The sequence below is a fragment of the Vitis riparia genome, chromosome 16, assembly GCF_004353265.1.
Source record: "Vitis riparia cultivar Riparia Gloire de Montpellier isolate 1030 chromosome 16, EGFV_Vit.rip_1.0, whole genome shotgun sequence".
Taxonomy (NCBI): Eukaryota; Viridiplantae; Streptophyta; class Magnoliopsida; order Vitales; family Vitaceae; genus Vitis; species Vitis riparia.
The window spans coordinates 18,122,469-18,140,156 of NC_048446.1; the positions used below are offsets into that span (position 1 = coordinate 18,122,469).

A 17,688-nucleotide genomic window follows, 5' to 3' on the forward strand; every position below is an offset into this window, starting at 1 on the left:
TGATGGTTTTCATATGGTATACAATAAAAGCAAACACCCAAACTCCTTACAAGTGTTGCCAACCGTGGCAACCTTCCTTCATATCGATATACACTTGCAAGCATAACAAGTAATTGGAGGTTATCCCAAACTAGTGTTGTAATTCAAGCTAAAACTGCTTGAGCTTGACTCTTTGAGAGCTTTTTAGATCTTGTTAGCTCACCTTTCCAATTTGAGCTTGATCTTATATGTGCTTATTTTTCAACTCACAATGAAAATAGTGTTATAGCTATGTCAATTCAAGGACCGTTTTTCCAAGTTGTTAAGGTTTTAATCGGATATAATTATTACTTTTTGTTTTTAAAATAAAATACTAATAATAATAATAATAATAATAATAATAACTTTTATATAAGATATAAGAACTGTTAGATGTTCATATTGAAAAGGTAATGGTTTTAAAAACTATTTTTAAAATTTTCGATTATCAAAAGAATTTTACTATCTCAAATTTCAAAGTTTTTAAAGATATAAGATAAAGTTTTTTTTTTTTATAAGATGTTTTATTTTATATAGAAGTTTTTGATTTGTAACAACTTCATTTTTTAGTAAATAAGTAGTTTAGTATGTTAAAAAGTTACAATTAACTAGAGATCCCAAATAGGGGTCTCTTCTACTACCATTTCCTCATTTATTTATTTATAATTGCTATAATTTTTTTCTTTTTACATGTAAGCTTTTAGTAAAGTTGGTAGCATAACAATAATGGATCTCGTATTTGTTAATCGAATTTCTACATGATATGAAATAATCACATAAACAATTGTTACACAAATGAGAAATCCCTATTTTAGAAAACCCAATTGGTTTGTACCATAGATCTATAAAACCCATTTTCTACTCTTCTTTTTTCCTTCTTTTTTTTTTTTGGTGTAAAAACTCCTCAGAGAAGAGGGAGCAAAAAATCTCAAAACCCAAGGTCCTAAGTAGGCAATGGAAAAACTGATAAAATGCATGAATTCCACCAACACATAAAGAGATTCATGTTTGTCTACAAATCATAGGACAAAAGGCTTAATTGATCGAGTTAGAAAACAAGTATTAAGACTTTATTTAGATACACTATAAAAATAGAAACTTCTCTATAAAAAAAAATTAGGAACTCTGGTATAAACTTTTCTACATAAAAAAAAAAAATTAAAAGTTAAAATTTAAAATACTTTAAATCAAATTTTAAAAATCATTGTATTTCTAATATAAGTTTTCAAGAGTAATTATATTCTATATAGAAGTAATAACTATTTTTTTTTTTTGTTTTTAAAAATGGGAAAAGGAAATGCATCAAATGAATAATAAATATCTTCTTTAAGTTATGCTTAGTTTGCGGGATAAAATAATATATTTATATTTAAGGTATCGTATCCTGATAAGAAATACATATCTTAGAATATCATTTTCAATAAAATATAATATTTTTTGATATTATATTTAATATATATGATATTTTAAGGTAGTATATATAATAAAATATATTATGTTATGTTATAGATATATTTGGTTTGCAAAATGAATAAAAAATAAAATGGACATATATATATTAATTATAATATTATTTTATAAATAAAATTTAACTAATTTTTTAACCACAAATTTATTTTTTAATCAATTTTTTATTTTACAAAATAAGTAATATAAAAACGATGAAAATAAATAAATTTATGAGACATAGATATATGTATCTCATATTTTAATTTAGGTAATTTATCATATTTGATTATCAACCAAAGGGATATGATCTATTATCCATTCTCTTATCCAATCAAACATGGGCTTAAAGTATGGATGTACTTGATGAAGTCTATTTTTGGCATGGTATGAGCAGGCTACCAAGCTAAGCCTCTTGGTGTGAGAATTGTAGAGTGGTTAAGGCTTATCTTGTAAGAATGTAAATTTGGCCTGTTGGTCCAAAGCCCAGACCGTACAAATTTCGGGCCAAGGCCTGGTCAGGCCTGCATCTAAACAAACTTGCCCATAGCTCAGTCCGAACCCGCCCAAAATATTTGGATCAAAGTCAAGTCGGACACGGATCTAAGCCCGGCCTGATCCTTCTATGGTTGGGCCTGGGTTAATTTTTTAAGCCTAAGCCCAAGCTTGGCTACAGCATTTTTTTTTTTTAAAAAGTACATTAATATTATGCATGGGATGAGAAAATAATAATAATAATAATAATAATAATAATAATACATGAATGAGATTTCGGCCTTGTAGGTGGAAAATTAACATATAAAAGTCAATTTTTGTATTTTTTTATTTAAAAAAGAAATGAGACTTATGACACTAGGAATTTATAAACTAAAATTGATTCAAAATGACTCTATTATTTTTTTTTTTTGTACATTATTATACTTTTATAAATTTTCTTGATAAATAAATGAATTTCATATCAAATGAGACTTAAAATCCATTTGATAGTATTTTTAGAAAGCACTTTTAGTATAAAAAGCCTTTCTAAAGAAATATGAAGTGTTTGACAAAATTTATAAGACATTTTAAAATAGTTGAAAATTCACTTTTATTGTATTTTTTTCAATTTTTTTTTATAAAAAAAACACTATCACTAAAAAATTTTTGAATAGAAATATCGTCAAATACACTTTTAAAGTTTATTTGAAAGTGCTTTTAATATATAAATTACTTTTTTAAAAAAGAAAAATCGGAGGTTTAAAAAAATTTAGAAAATATTTAAAAAAAATTGAAAAATCACTTATTTTGTTTCTTGAAGAAATATAATTTAGAATTAAAAAATGACTTAATTAATTGCACACTAAATCAAAATTAATAATAAAAACCTGACTTATTTATATATTAAAAAATAAAATTTATTTATTTATAATTCATTTAAAATAAAACGTTATCAATTATTAATATTATTAATTTGAAAAAATCAATTATGCTTGTATAAGGGTGTTCATATCTATATTTTTATAATATATACTTAAATAGTAACAGTTTTAAATGTATAATTTATGATGGAAAAGTGAGTTTTCACTCACCAATTTAATAAAATATAAAAAAAACCCAACTTTTAATGAATCAGCGTTTCTTTAAAATACTCTAACTTTTCCATAAAACCATTTTTTAGAATAGTTTTTAAGAATAATTTTTTGTGAAAAAAAAAATTGTGTTTGGAACTGAATCTGAAAAATAGTTTTTGTTCACAAAAAAAAACATGTTTTGTTGAATTAATAAAAAAGTTTTTTATAATAAGTAAAATAAAAAATATGTTTGAAAATTATTTTTTAAATTAATAAAGTGTTTTATTCCATTAACTTGTTGTTATAAATATATAAATAATTTTCATATACATAATTTATTTAAATTAAAAAAAATTATTTTATTTTAAAATTTTTACACCAGTTATAATTTTTTTAATTTCAATAATTTAAAGAAGAAAAATGGCTTGATGGGGCTGTAAGGTGAAACTCACCTTCGTAGAAATACAAAAAGAAGAGAAAATACAAAAACAATCTATTTCGTGAAAAGTAAAAAAACAATAAAAATATTTGTTATTGTTCTCAAAAAAGTGATTTTTGAGAATACGAAAACACAAAAAAACAGTTCTTGAAATCGGAACCAAACAGCCTTAAAAGTACTTTTCGGAAAGAAAAAGCTATACAAAATTGAGGGCCCAACCGGGATCGAACCGGTGACCTCTTGATCTGCAGTCAAATGCTCTACCACTGAGCTATGGACCCCCATTGGTTTTTCATCTCTCTTTTTCAAATATTTCTTTTAAATTATATTTCAGCCCACTGAAACTGAGTAGGGCTGTCCGCAGTTTCTCCAAACATAACACCACCCCGTTTCTACGGAGAAGAAAGGGGCAACAATGGCGACTCAGTACGGCGTACAGCTCGCCGTTCATCTCATCTCCTCTCACTTCGGGAATCTCGTTGCGGTATCTTCTTCTTTCTCTCTATCACTCCGTTTTGCTTCCTGTGAAACCTTATGCAGAGCAATAATGGCCACTCGATTAAAAAATTTCCTTTTTTTTACTAAGGTTTCTCGGAAACCAAACACTCAGAGCGTTTTGTAATTTTTCTAAACTTGCATTGTTTGCTTACATAGTTTCACTTTTTTTCTTTCTTAAATGTGTTGCAGAAAGTGTGTGATTGTCTTCTTCGCAAAGGAACCCTAACGCTCGCGAGCGTAATCCGTTTTACCGAACTCCCTCCTCAACAAGTGAAGAGCTGTATACTTGTGTTGATCCAACATAATTGTGTTCAAGCTTTTGCTATACAGCAAGAAGGTATTGGAATTCTTATTTCCGGAACATTAGCAGTTTTTGTTGTTTCTAGCTGAGAAAAGAAAAAAAATTGAAGTATATGATTAACCGTCACGGTGTTTCTTGTTGCCCTTCATTTTCTCTGCCATCAAATGGTCATTACTTGGGTACGTTGTAGACTAATGCTACTAGTAAACTGAGCATGGTATATTAATCTTGTTTGGCATTCCCCCTTTTTCTTGGCAACAAATGGGGTTCATGTTTTTAGCTTAATTGCATCATGAGAAAAGTAGAACTCTGCTCAAACATTGGGCAATGGGAAAATTCAAATCTAGTTTTGTTTCTTCTTCCTACATTGCCTTTGTCGGACAAAAGGTAAACGTTATTTCATGTTGATTATGACTAATGATTATGAATGCAGTTGGTTTTGGAGAAGCACCAAGGGTTGTAACTCAGTATATGGCTTTGTTCACAATATCCTTCACCGAATGAGATTTGCGAAATTCTTGGCAATTGTGTCTGAGGAGCTTGATAAAGAAGTCGGTTTTTTAATTTTAGATTGATCCTTCATTGTGTATGTCTTTTGTTGGAAGATGGAGTTTGATTAGACTGTTGATTGATTTCTTGTTGGTTTTGGCAGTGTGAGGAAATTCTTGAAGGTTTGCTTCAACATGGCAGACTTACACTGGAACAAATATTGGATAGAGCCAAGTCAAATCAAAGTGAAGGCAAGTCTCTTTTGTATATTTGAGCATTTATTATGCAGTATGTTCACTTCAATTTTCTTGTTAGAATAATTTTAATGTTTTAATATATTAATTTATTTCTCTGCTGAGTTTGTCATGTTTTTGTTTGTATCATAATCTGACAGTGATGTTGTCTTGCCATTGTGAGAAACAATAAAATTTACTGTATTAATGTATTTGCTCATTGGTCAAATAGGTGACTCTGGTGATCCATATTTTCCTCATAAATGTTAATATATTTTTATTTTCTTCCAGGAGAGCCTGTAGTTCAGGATGCTTTACGAGAAAGCTTTCTTAAACTTGTAAGAGCCCATTTTGTGGAGCGCTGTCCTGCCTCTGAACCATTTCTTGCCCCACCAAGTGAAGAAGAGACTCCTGCAAGAAAGCGAGGTGCTAAATCTGCTAAGGTACTTTCTGATTTATGACAGTTTTATTACCTGATGAAAATTATTCTTATGCAGAATCAAAACTTATCTTATGTGGTGATTGTGGAGCAACAGTGCTATGCTAGTTTTTGTCTGATTCATTTTTTATTTTATTTGATTTTTGTGGTTATGGGCTTATTTGTGTTAAAATGGCAGCAGTGGGGACTGTTAAGTCTCAGAAGCTTGGAAACATGTAGTATGACTTCTGAAATGTTGAATATGATATTGGGATTAGATGTGTCTTGGAGATTCGTTTATTGTTATTGGATTTCGATAGGCCTTCACCTTCACAAGACTGCTGTTATACTTAATGATGGTAAAGACATCCCCTGTAAGGAGTCAATCGGGTCTGGGGTTTCATAACAGCTCAACCTCTCTCATGGGGAGTGGTTTTATGCATACCCGAAGTAGTACAGTATTGTTACTTTCTTTTGCTTTATTTTCTAGTTTATAGCTACTGTAGTTCTCTGTTTATGATAGTTATAATTTGAAATAAAGTTAGATCCATCTCTTTATTCTTTTTCTGGGAAAATTAGAGATACATATTTATAGACACATTGCAGAAGGGAACACAACTTGAGTACATAAAAAGTATACAAAGAGTAGTGCTGGAAGAAGAAAAACAACAAAAAACAGAAGACCTATTAAAATTACCCCTTTTCTGGTGCTATGTTATTGAAAATTTCTTGCATCATTCACCAATAAAACCTAAAAAAAAAAACTGTGAATGGTCAACATTTCTAAATGTTGGGATAACAATGAAGAAAAAGATACATCTTGTGAAGTAGTCCACTGTGTGTTTGGAGAAGAGCAAGGGTGGGTTAGGGATTGGGCGTTTGTCTTTGTTAAGTAAGGCGCTTTTGTGCAAATGGAGTTGGAGGTATGCCATTGGAAGAGTTGCCTTTTGGACACGAGTAATTAGTGACAAATATGGAGAGGGTGGGTGGTGGTTTGGTGAAGTTTTAGTTGGGTATGGAGTCGGGCTTTGAAAATCCATTAGGAAGGAACAAAACACTTTGTTGGGTTTTTTTTTTTTTTTTTTTGTGGTGGGTAATGGGAGGAGGGTAAAGTTTTGGATGGATAAATGGTATGGGGATGAACCGTTGTGCATTTCCTTCCCCTCTTTATATACTTTAGCTGTTGAAAAAGAGGCTTGGGTGGTGGATCTTTAGGTTTAGCATGGGGAGACAGGCCATTGGAACCCTTGTTTCTCATGACCTTCGAATGATTGGGCAGTAGATGAAGCTGGGGATTTATTTTTCAAGTTGCAAGGAAAGGCAGTTGATAGAGAGGGGAAGATAAGTTGGTGTGGATGAACTTGTACAATAATAAGTTCTCTGCGAAACATTTATATACTGCTTTGGATCCAGGAGTTGCTGTGTTATTTCCAAGGTGGGTAGTTAGGATTTCCTGGGTACCTTTGAAAGTTAACTTTTTTTGTGTGGGAGGCAATTTAGGGAAAAGTTATGACTCTAGATTAACTTAAAAAATGGGGGTAGTCTTTGGTCAATAGGTGTTTTCTTTGCAAAGAAGAAGAAGAATCCATAGATCACATCCTCCTCCATCGTTCTCTGGTTAGGATCCTTTGGTAGTTGTTGTTTCATCTGTTTGGCATCCATTGGGTGCAATCTGCTACAGTAAATGAGGCTCTTTTAGGGTGGCATGGTTCTTATGTAGGCAAAAAGAGAAAAAAGGTTTGGAGAGCAGCTCCTTTATGTCTATTTTGGACAATTTGGAGGGAAAGAAATATCAGATCGTTTGAGAATGGGGAGCATTCAGTTATACTCCCGGTATGCTTTGGGCTGTCCTTTGGGCGCCTTTTTCTCTTGATATATAATATACTTTTGTCTTTTACTTATCAGAAAAAAAAAAAGAATAAGAAGCATTCAGTTCAATTTTTGAAGATGTTCGTTTTTAGAATTTGTTTTCTTAGGTAAAGTGGCACATAGAGATTGATTCTATGTCTTTATTTGATTTTATTGAGTAGTTGGGTTCTAGTTAAGTGAGGGGATTGTTATTGGGGTTCTTTTCTTGTTTCTATGCTATTAGTTGCTTTTTGTATACATCCTATGTACTTTGGAGTGTCCTTGTGACGTGTTTATTTTTAATGCATTTGGTTTTATTTATCAAAAAAAGAAAAAACAATTGAGTCTCTAACATTGGAATTATTCTGAATTACTTTATATTGCTGATAAATGCTGTATCTTGTGTTTATAATTTAGATATGAAAACTTATACACCTTTATTTCTTGTTTTAACACTGCAGCTAGTTGAAGAACCACAGACTATAGAGCAACGTGCTATAGCAGCAGCAGCACCCATGGATGCAAAAAGATTTTCAGTTATAATAAATACTGGCACTGATGTTGATGATTCTCCTAATGTGACTGCTGGGGAGAAGGTTGGTTTTGAATTGTTATTTGAATCTACCAGGCATAGTCATATGCTGATTTGTAATTTTCTTATTTTATAGCGCAAACAAGATGCTTTAGAATTGGATAAAGAAACTGGGGCTTCTTGTGAGAAAGACGTTCTTTGGCGTGCCAATTTCGAAGAATTTGTACGTTGTCTTAGGCATAAGGTGGGTTTCATGCCATGCTTTTCCCATTGAGTTGTATTTGTTCATTTAAAAAAATGAGAACATATCATTTACCATGTGCTCTTGCACATCTTGCATACTTCCTATGTACTTGGGTCACACCACATCGTTTGTTAGGCACTTTCTAATATACTTTCCTAGCAAAAAGAGCAAAAATTAAAAAATTAAAAACTAAGCCATAGTGTAAATAGCTTTCAGTTGAGATGCTTTTGTACTGTCCTGTAGTGATGGAGGTGTTGGTGATTAGGATTTTGACTTACTTTTTGAGGGGTTCTCCATGGAAAGGTTCTTCATACTCTTTTGTGGAAAATATGCCATTGGTTAAGGTTTCAAATGATGATTTGAAGGTATTTTGACCATTTGAAATTGGAATTTTTTTTAATGGAATTCTTATAGAAGTTCTTATCACTTGTGGATTTTTGTTAATTTATTTCTCAAAAACTAAACAATTTAGTGGTGTTTTTATTTTTTATTTTCCTTTTTTAATCTTTCCTTTCATATTTTGTATACCTTTTTGGTATATGTTCCAATTGGTTTGGAGGTACCTTTAAAACCCTTGATGGTAACACCGCCTTATCTATATATATATATATATATATATATATTATTTTTTATCTTCTCTACACTGGTAGGAAGAGCAGATGCTATCAGTGGAGATTCTTGTACTCTGAGGGGATGGGGGAGACCTCTCCCATAGGTTTGAGTTGTTCCCAGTGTGATTTCCTCTGTGAGAGTTTGCCACATCATGTCACTACCGCATGGTCCATGAGATTTTGGACTTTAAGTACAGTTGAAGGGTGGAGTGTGGCTATGCTCCTAGTGTCGTTCTCATTCATGTAATAGTAACTTGTCTGATTACAAGATAAGAATTGTCCTTATTGTTATTTATTTTTATAAGTTCGGTTGCTATGTGCTTCAGCTTTTATGTACTGTTGAGCTAAGTTCAGATGTGTTGCAATTAGCGGATGGGAACTGAAATATTCTCCTGTTAATCAGAATACTTGTTCTCTCTGTGTGCAAACAATGACATATATCTTATCACAAAAATTGAAAAAAAAAAGCCAATACAAGTCATGTGAAGACACATTGCGTTCTATTTCTTGGGATGCATATCCTGTGTGAACTTTTCTTCAGGCTAAAAATTATTTCTATTAACTCAATCTATTTAGGCACCAAATGCCAGTTTTCATACCATTTGCAAGATGGGGTAAAAGTGTCATTTATGTGAGGCTAAGCATCTCTCAACTTCTTCTCACCATTTCTTAATTTGTTTCACTTCCTGCATCATGTTGCTTGAAATAATGGGCTGGCTGTACATGATACATTTATATGTTCTAGGCTTGTATTGCGAATGTGAAAACACGGCTGGATGATGGAGCTGCAATTGTTTTAAGTGCAATGCTGGAGGCAACTCGAAGTGAGGAGAAGAAGGTTAAAACAGAAAATTCAGGTGACATGACTTCTCTTAAAATTGCTCAGTGGTTTTCAGCACCTTCCACTATATGTTGCTTGTGTCGATAACATATATCCAGATTTTTCCTTTTTCTATTTTAATAAGAACATATATTTGAATTGTTGTCTTCAAAGCTAGCCAACTTTCAGTGCTGCCCCATTAGAAGAGAATTCAACCTATGTACATGTGTATTATAGAACATGGACATGTGAACCATACAGGATACATTTAGACAGTGGCAAGAAGGTGAAGAAAACAACAAAACACCCAACTATGTCCCTCTCAAACTCTGAATGAACTCCAAGAAAGATATCCTTGGTATTTACAATGATTTTTTTTTTTCTCCAAAAAAAAACAAAGAAAATTCTAGGCATAATCTCCTTTAATATAAAAAATGTCTCTTCGACCCCAATACATGTTCTATTATAGTCCTTCCAAATGTACCATGCTATATAAAGGGGTTTCCTTCACACCTTCCTCATATGGACAAGCTTCCAGGCCCCCCAGCCAAGGCCTGCCTCATGAATGTGGGGGCTCTGAAGGTAGAAAATAGGATGAAGATCAAGTGCATTGGACCCTAGCCAATGATGATTAGAAGAGAAGCTATATATGAAGTTTAAAGAGTCCTTTTTTGGTCTTGTAATAAGTTAAAGACTATGCTCTAATTTTTTTTTTCTCATTTTACAGTATTTAATTTAGTTAAACACCAAAGTGGGAGTTTTCTTGCTTCTAAATTTTCTGTCTGTATATATTATTTTCTGTTGGAATTTGGGTTTTTCCACAAAAAACAAGGACAGTGCCTGGCCAATTGAGGGATTCTCTAGTTAGAGGTGTGAAATGCCATCCAAAAAACCTATCCTAGGTCTTTCCTGTAATATTGTATCAGTTGGTGTTTGAGCAGGTCGCGTTTCTTCTAGTTTTGTTATTGGCCAACCTTAGTGCCCTTCCCCTGCTTGTGTGACAGCATCCACATGCACATATACATTCCCTGACTTCATTTCTTTCATAAAGTAAGTGAACTGATGGTCATACTTAAATATTTTGTTTTTCTGATTCTTCCTTCATCCATTGCCGATTTTATGTTATTTTTTATCTGTTAGTTTTAATTCTGATGATACTGTAATTGGCAGTTCCCTTGTCGATGGACACCATTTTTGAAGGAGTGATGAAGAGTGAAGCAGGTCGTAGCATGACCCTAGAACGTGTCAGAGGTTCCCTTATTCAGTTAGGTTGTGCCCCCTGCGTAAGAGGGGCTGCTGAGTCATATAGTGTTGGTATCATTTTGCCTTCCTCCATCTCGGTCATCCTATTTATTTCTGCTTAAAAAATAATAGCTTAGGCTTTTTATGTGTTTGAACTCTATATCTATCTTGGATGATTAATTTATTCCTTGATTTCAATTAACACCTATTTATATTTCTTGTTCAGATTTGAAGAACATTATTGAGCTAGCCCAAAATGATGAGGTTTTTTTTTTAATTTTTTTTTATTTTCTATTTCTTATTTTTGGGTTTTATATTCTTTTCAAATATATAACTATATGACTAATTCAAAGATGTATTTCATTGAATAAGATGGCAGTCTAACCACATTTCCTTTGCTGCAGGTGGAATCCATCACATTAAAAAGATATGGGAGGGACGCTTATAGGATATTCAGGTTACTTTCAAAGAGTTGTCGCCTGCTCGAGACTGATAAGGTGATGACTATTACTGTTGGCCACAATTCCATGTAGGAATAAAAATAAATAAATTTTGCTGCTGATTCTGTTGCAGAGCAGGATGTATTTTTCTTTCTTTCTTTCCTTCATTTTTTTTTCTTCTTTTTGAGTTTAGGATAATGAGATTGAGATAATGAGTGTTCCATAATGTGTTTTATTCTTGGTTTATAGAGAAACCGGTATGAGGGAATCTTGAACTTTCTGCTTGTAGGGGTGTTATGTATGTTTTACTTCCATCCCTAATGAAAAGTCAGGATACTCTCAGAATCATCTATGTGGACCTTTGTTCACTCCATGCTGAAGTTAACAATCAATGGGTGGCAAACTTGAGACAAGGTTATGATTATTAGCGGCTTAGTACTTTCAGATCCAGAATTAAGAATATGATAAACAAGTGCCAGCATTTGGCGACTAGCCAAGAATCATAAAAAATTCACATGTTTACTCATAAGCAGAACAAATATCTTCCATCTTTGGAAAATAGGTGATATAACTTCTATTCCTTTCTGTTATTGTCAGTAGTCTTTGGTTCTCTATCATTTAAGAACTCAAGCTGCTTGGAGTTGAAAACTTGCATTTCATGTATTTACTATTGGGATGGTTAAAAAATTCAATCTGAGAATGATTTACTTACTTGATATGCTATTGCCCTCACCTTGTATTTGAACTTTTGGATGTAATGTTTGTGTTACTCTGAGAATGATTTTACTTATGTGCTGTTTGTCCTCACCTTGTATTTGAACTTTTGGATGTAATGTCTGTTTTACCAAAATGACAGTTAAGGTTAAATGTTGATTTCAAATAAAAGCATTTGCATTATGTTGCCTTGCATGTATTTTTTTATTGCATTTGCAGCGTGTTATCTCTTTTGTTGCTCTTTGTTGAATGGAGATAGTGTTTCTCTTGGGAGTGGTATAACCTTTTATATTGGAGAGGTTGGGGGAAAACAAGCTAGTGTTTTTGAGTCCTTGAATATCCATATATGGCCTTCCTTTAGAAGCAAACGCTTTTAAAAGATATTGGTTGAGTAACCTAGGAATATGCTTAACATGTTACTTATCTTATTATCTCTTTTTTATAGATTTCAGATACTACATTTGTTGAAAAGAAAGATACAGCCAAGATTCTTTATCAACTTTGGAAGGATGAATACCTGCAGATGGAGGTAACCTGTTCAAACCTATTGAAGAAGATATTCTTGCTATTTATATGATTCCCTCTGTGTTGGTGTGGGCTACCTGTTGGTGCAAAATAAGAGAGAATTGATGCATGAAGAATCCATTTGAAGATGGGAAAATACTATTCTTCCCATGTTCTTTACTGTCTTTTCTTTTATCATCGATTTAGGTAGCAAGTGGTGAGTGGATGAAACCTTTTTCTTCTCCAATTACCACTTGCTATATCAGCTAGGGGTAAAATTATGGTAAAGGAGGTGGGAATAGTAGTGTTGCATTTTTAAATATATAGGTTATTGTTTTCAGACACTCAATTTGCTTTAGGTTTCAATGAAGTTCCAAGGACAAGAAACTTGTTGCAGCACCTGCATTCAGTTAAGTGCTGATAAAAAACACTATGTTAAGTGGTCACCTGCTTAAATGGTAATTGTAATAGACAAGCTTCATTAGGAGCAAGTTTTAACTTATAAATAATTCCCAAAGCAATCATCTCTAGAAAATCTCTTGTAGACTCTCTCAGAATATAGATGGCCCATGATTCTTGAATGGATTCTAATTCCTATATTTATTAACTCACAAACTTTTTATTAATTACCCATAAGTGTTGTTATTACCTGTTGTTGCTGCTGCTATCATTGTTGTGTATAGTAATTTATTCATGAATAGATTGTAAGGTAAACAGCCCATAAGATAACTCAACAACCACCCTTAGAGCTCATTTGAGACTGATTTGGGAGGGTTAGAAGAACTTCTGAATGCTTGAAAGCACTTTCCTCACAAAATTAGATGTTTATCAAAGTTTTATTTCATACAAAAATTACTTTTTTGTTATTTAACACATTATCAAAAGCACTATAAAAGATCACCTTTGTAGTTCGTATACAAACACTAAATGATTCTCTGTAAAAGCATTATTAATAGAAGTGCTACCTACAAGAGCGCTACAAGCTAAAACCACTTTTACTTAAATCACTCATAAACAGGCCCTTAGATTGTGTCCACCTTGGGTTAACCAAGCTTTAGCTAAGTTGGTTGCTCTGCTAAAATTTTTGAACAGAAGATAGTGGTAATGGCCCTTTCCTTTTTTGAATTGAATTTATATTATTCTAAATAAAGTCTGCTCTGCTCAGGCTTCATCTTATTGCATTTTTTCTTTTCGGCCATAAGCATTCAATGTGTGGCCTTGCTATCACCATTATAGTATATACGATCTACTCTTTGTGGTGGGCATTGGTCTCTGTGAGCCAAAAGCTTTTAGTAATCCTGACTACTGCTGTCTAATCCCTTATCAACAAAAGTATTCAAATAGTTACAGGATAAAGGTTTAAGCCTCATTCAGCAATGACTTGAAAATGATGCCCTTAGTAAGAATGACATACTGATAAATGCAACTTCATTTAAACTTCACGGGCCTGCACAAATAAGACTGTAGAAGTCCAATGTAAAGGTGATGGAGAACATCGTTGGAAGCACATTTTCAAGACTAAGAGAGGAGAGGCAAGGCTGGTTCTAATGCCTAAACCTTATCTTGGGACACAAACAAGGATTGAAGTTCCTCTTGGGACCTTGAATAGCTAATTTAGGTCAAGTTGAATATGCTATTTTACACATGGGTGGTCTAGTAGAATGGTCTTTTTATTTTATTAGGATTGGATTGGGTTTAGTAGTTTAGTACTTTGTTAATTTTATTTTCTTATAACTTCTATATTGAGATTCAAGTCCCTACTAGGAAAGAAGTCCTATTTGTATTAGAAATGTGAATCCTATGAGTTAGTATATAAACCTTTGTAGTCTTTCAAAATTGTTATCAGAATTTAATAGAAGTTCAACAGCTAATAAGTTTCTTGAGTTTGTGTGATTGCCTAGTGTTTATTTCTTGTCTTTTTCTCTAGCATAACTCATTCACTGCAACACACAAGAAGGGAAAAATTCTAAACATGCTGGAAATATAATGATCCTGCATCAAGAGTGTTCAGGAAATTCCACTTAAGAGGTGGTGGTGTTGATGCTCAATTAGGATGCATGTCTTCATGGATATGAACTTCAAAGTGCCAAATTTATTTTTGAGATTTTGACCCTTAAGATTGCGTTTGGTTTGGAAATGTTTTCTCGTTTTTATTTTCTATTTTCATTTTTCTGAAAACAGTTTTCATATCCTATTTTTCCTTTTCTTGAAATTGCGTATGATCAAGAAAAATGAAAACTATTTCTAAAAGCGAAATTTGTAAAATCTTCTTTGGTTTTTAAGTTTTTACTAATGTAAAAAAAGGTAAAAATAAATGTAACTAAGATTTTATATAATACACATGTCATGCTATGAAATATGTTATTATGAAGGATAATATTACTACTTTCTTTATGATGCATGTATTGTGATATTATATAATAATAATATTAAATTATATATATATATTATAATTTATAAAAATTATGTGTGACTTTATTAATATGTTGCATCATTATTCTTTTTTATTCCTTTCTGTATCTTTTATTTTAAAATGGTTTTATAAAATATACTAATATGCTTATAATCAATCAACTAAAATGAATTAGTTTTAAATATGAAAATATATTCACATATAATAATCTAAAGTGTAATAAATAAACAAAATACTTATATGATACTTCTAAGATAATATTTGATTTCAAATATATATGAAATCATATTTTATTCATATTAATATTTCTTTATATTTGTAATGTTCATATATTTTTTCATATTGTGGGCCATAAGGTCTTTTATGTGATCTTATTCCCTTTTTTGTTTTCAACTATTTAGAGAAAGATTCTTATTTCTGAAAATTTTGAAAGCATCAAATTAGTGTTTTCACTTTTTGAACTCAGTTCCCAGAAAATGAAAATGGAAAAAATACTGTTCAAACATATTTTCAGACTTAACAAGAAAATAGAAGACTGTTTAAATAAATGGGACCTAAATTTGGCACAAAATTTAATAAGCCAATTCACTTAAAAGAATGAAGGCTTTGATGTCTGAAAATGAAACGTTCGTGGCTGATCTAAATATATTGATTTCTGTCCTATTCATAATTTCCAAACACGGTAAAATCAGGTGTAGTACATGTTTTACAAATAAAGAAATCATTATGTTAAGATCTAAAAGCTGATGTGTTGTTCTACCAGTCAATTGATGATTAGGGCTTTGCATTTTCTTTACTTCTATAAATTGCTGGTTGTGAAGTCTTCGCTCATGTTTTTATATTGTCTTGTTCTTGCAGAAACTAAATTTACACGGATCCAGACAATCACAATTCCTGTTGTGGAAAGTGACCAAGGACACTCTTTGGGGACATGTTCTAAATGAGATGTACCACAGTGCCTTAAACTTGAGTCTGCGAGTTGCTTATGAACTGGAACAAGAACAGGAGGTTTGTTCAATATGGACAACTAGTCTTCTTGAGTTCTTTGTCCATTTCAATTGATTTTAAATTTTTTTATAACTGAGCTGATAGCCCCAGGTAGGGCTGTCAGTGGGTCAGATCATTATCTGAGTTTCAACCACTGATGCTCTGGTCTTGATACTGATTAGGTCCAATATTATTTCTGTTGTATTAGATTATAAATCCTCATTTTGCCATCACTTCTAATCTGAATATTTTCTGACTATTTGAAAATTTTTGCAACGATATTTTGTGAACCCATTTGAACTTTGGAGCAGATATTGATCCAGCCAAGAAAGGGGACTGGACTCTCACTAGTCCTCAGTCTCTGCTTACGTTATCTATACCAGAAACTAAACATGAATCTGTAATAATACTGAAGTCCTTGCTCATTACATTATTACTCAACTGACCTCAGACCACTAGCACATGTTCTTAACAGTCTTTTCCTGTTTCCTTTTCTTTTTTCCCTGTTTTGCTAATTACTTGGGAATCTTTGACTCATTTATATTTCTTTATAAATTATTATTCTGACCTATTGTAACTTTTATAATGATATAGTTGACCTTAAGAGTAGATGATATTGCCAATAGAGGTTTGTGCTGCTCCTGTTAAAGATCCCTATTAAATGGTGCTTTTTATTATTATTATAATTGTATGATGATGATGATGATGATGATCATCATCATCATCATCATCTTGGCAATGAAAGCTGTATTAACTTTTGTTTAGAATCCAAGCACTGGGATGATGGAATTTATTCTCTGATTTCAAAATCATCTTTGGGATAAATTGTTAAACCTTTCTTGCAGTCTCTTCATCTTCTTGTGAATATCATCTATATGACCATAATGTCTTACTTGCATGCATTAATCAAATGGTATGGCAACTTGTGACAGATTATACAGCTACCAAGGGAGAAACGTGTTGGGGCGCTAGGGAATAGATTTGAACGGTTAAGAAAAGTCAGGATACTCTTGGAATCATCCCTTATGAAGCTTGATGATGCTATCATGCTCTTCAATGATTTCTGAATGTAAGTTCAATTAATTCAACATTGAAATAAGATTGGATGACAATTTGGCATTCCTATAGATTGTTCATCAACTACTTACAAATCTCAATAAATTCATTTTTCTTACCAAAAAATGGTTAAGAAATATAAAATTAGAATTTTACACATTGGTTTTGGATTGTGGGGAAAAAGAAAAGGAGAAGAAAAAAGAATACAATCTGTTCCATGCACACTAGTTTTTGCGACTCATAAGCCCAATAAACAGAATATCCCAATTTGAAATTTTCATCTCCTTTCCTCTGTTTTCACTTCCAAACTGAGTATTTGGCCGGTATGCTGTCATTTATTTTTCCAGATTTCCAGATATTTACAATGAGGATGAAACTTTGTTTGCAGGTTTCTTTGTATGGCTCTTAAACCACAATCCTCCAGCTCCTTTCATTGTCTGATAGGCTGAATATACCTACTGCTGAGGAAACTGGTAATGCAAAAATTTGGGTTTGTCGAATTCATTATAGTGGTGGCAAAGAGCTGAAAATTTCTCCACTTAATTGAGATGGCAGGCATGGATACCTTTTTTAAACAACCCAGTTGCCTCAATCAAAGAAGAAGAGATTTCCTTCTCAAGGAAGGATTCTTGCTCACTTCCCCAGAGTGAGCCCTCCTGGAGGATGTGAGCCAAAAGGTAGTGGACATACAATGAGTCAGTGACATTCATATATTATTCTAACTTTCTGCCATAAAATGGAGAATGTTACAGAAACGATAAGCAAAAGTGTTGAGTAGGCTTTGTTTTAAGTTTTATTGTATTGAAATAATAAAAAAAATATATTATTTATTTGTTTGGAGAGTGAAAAAAAATAATCCGAAGTTCATTCTTTTATTCAGTAGTT

The 17,688-nt window shown here is 32.2% G+C and overlaps 1 protein-coding gene and 1 non-coding gene across 4 annotated transcripts; one reads left to right on the forward strand and one right to left on the reverse strand.

Annotated features, from left to right (window-relative positions):
* Positions 1 to 3,662: 3,662 nt before the first annotated feature.
* On the reverse strand, positions 3,663 to 3,734 carry TRNAC-GCA. The gene has a single exon. It is a non-coding gene; the product is annotated as a tRNA-Cys (tRNA).
* Positions 3,735 to 4,738: 1,004 nt separating this feature from the next.
* Positions 4,739 to 17,639, forward strand: LOC117933686 (DNA-directed RNA polymerase III subunit RPC3-like). Of its 3 annotated transcripts, none has more exons than XR_004654355.1 (14): positions 4,739 to 4,803; positions 4,905 to 4,992; positions 5,266 to 5,417; positions 7,702 to 7,836; positions 7,909 to 8,016; positions 9,373 to 9,484; positions 10,618 to 10,761; positions 10,916 to 10,953; positions 11,094 to 11,186; positions 12,289 to 12,372; positions 15,619 to 15,768; positions 16,680 to 16,816; positions 17,192 to 17,276; positions 17,352 to 17,639. XR_004654355.1 is itself a non-coding variant. In XM_034855171.1 (13 exons), exons 1-12 carry the CDS (start codon positions 4,753 to 4,755, stop codon positions 16,812 to 16,814), a joined length of 1,290 nt encoding a protein of 429 aa, XP_034711062.1. In that variant the 5' UTR covers positions 4,739 to 4,752; the 3' UTR covers positions 16,815 to 16,816; positions 17,192 to 17,639. The 3 variants fall into 3 exon arrangements, 1 of the variants encoding a protein (XP_034711062.1); XR_004654356.1 differs by having other exon boundaries at positions 17,359 to 17,639; XM_034855171.1 differs by having other exon boundaries at positions 17,192 to 17,639.
* The last annotated feature ends 49 nt before the right edge of the window (positions 17,640 to 17,688 follow it).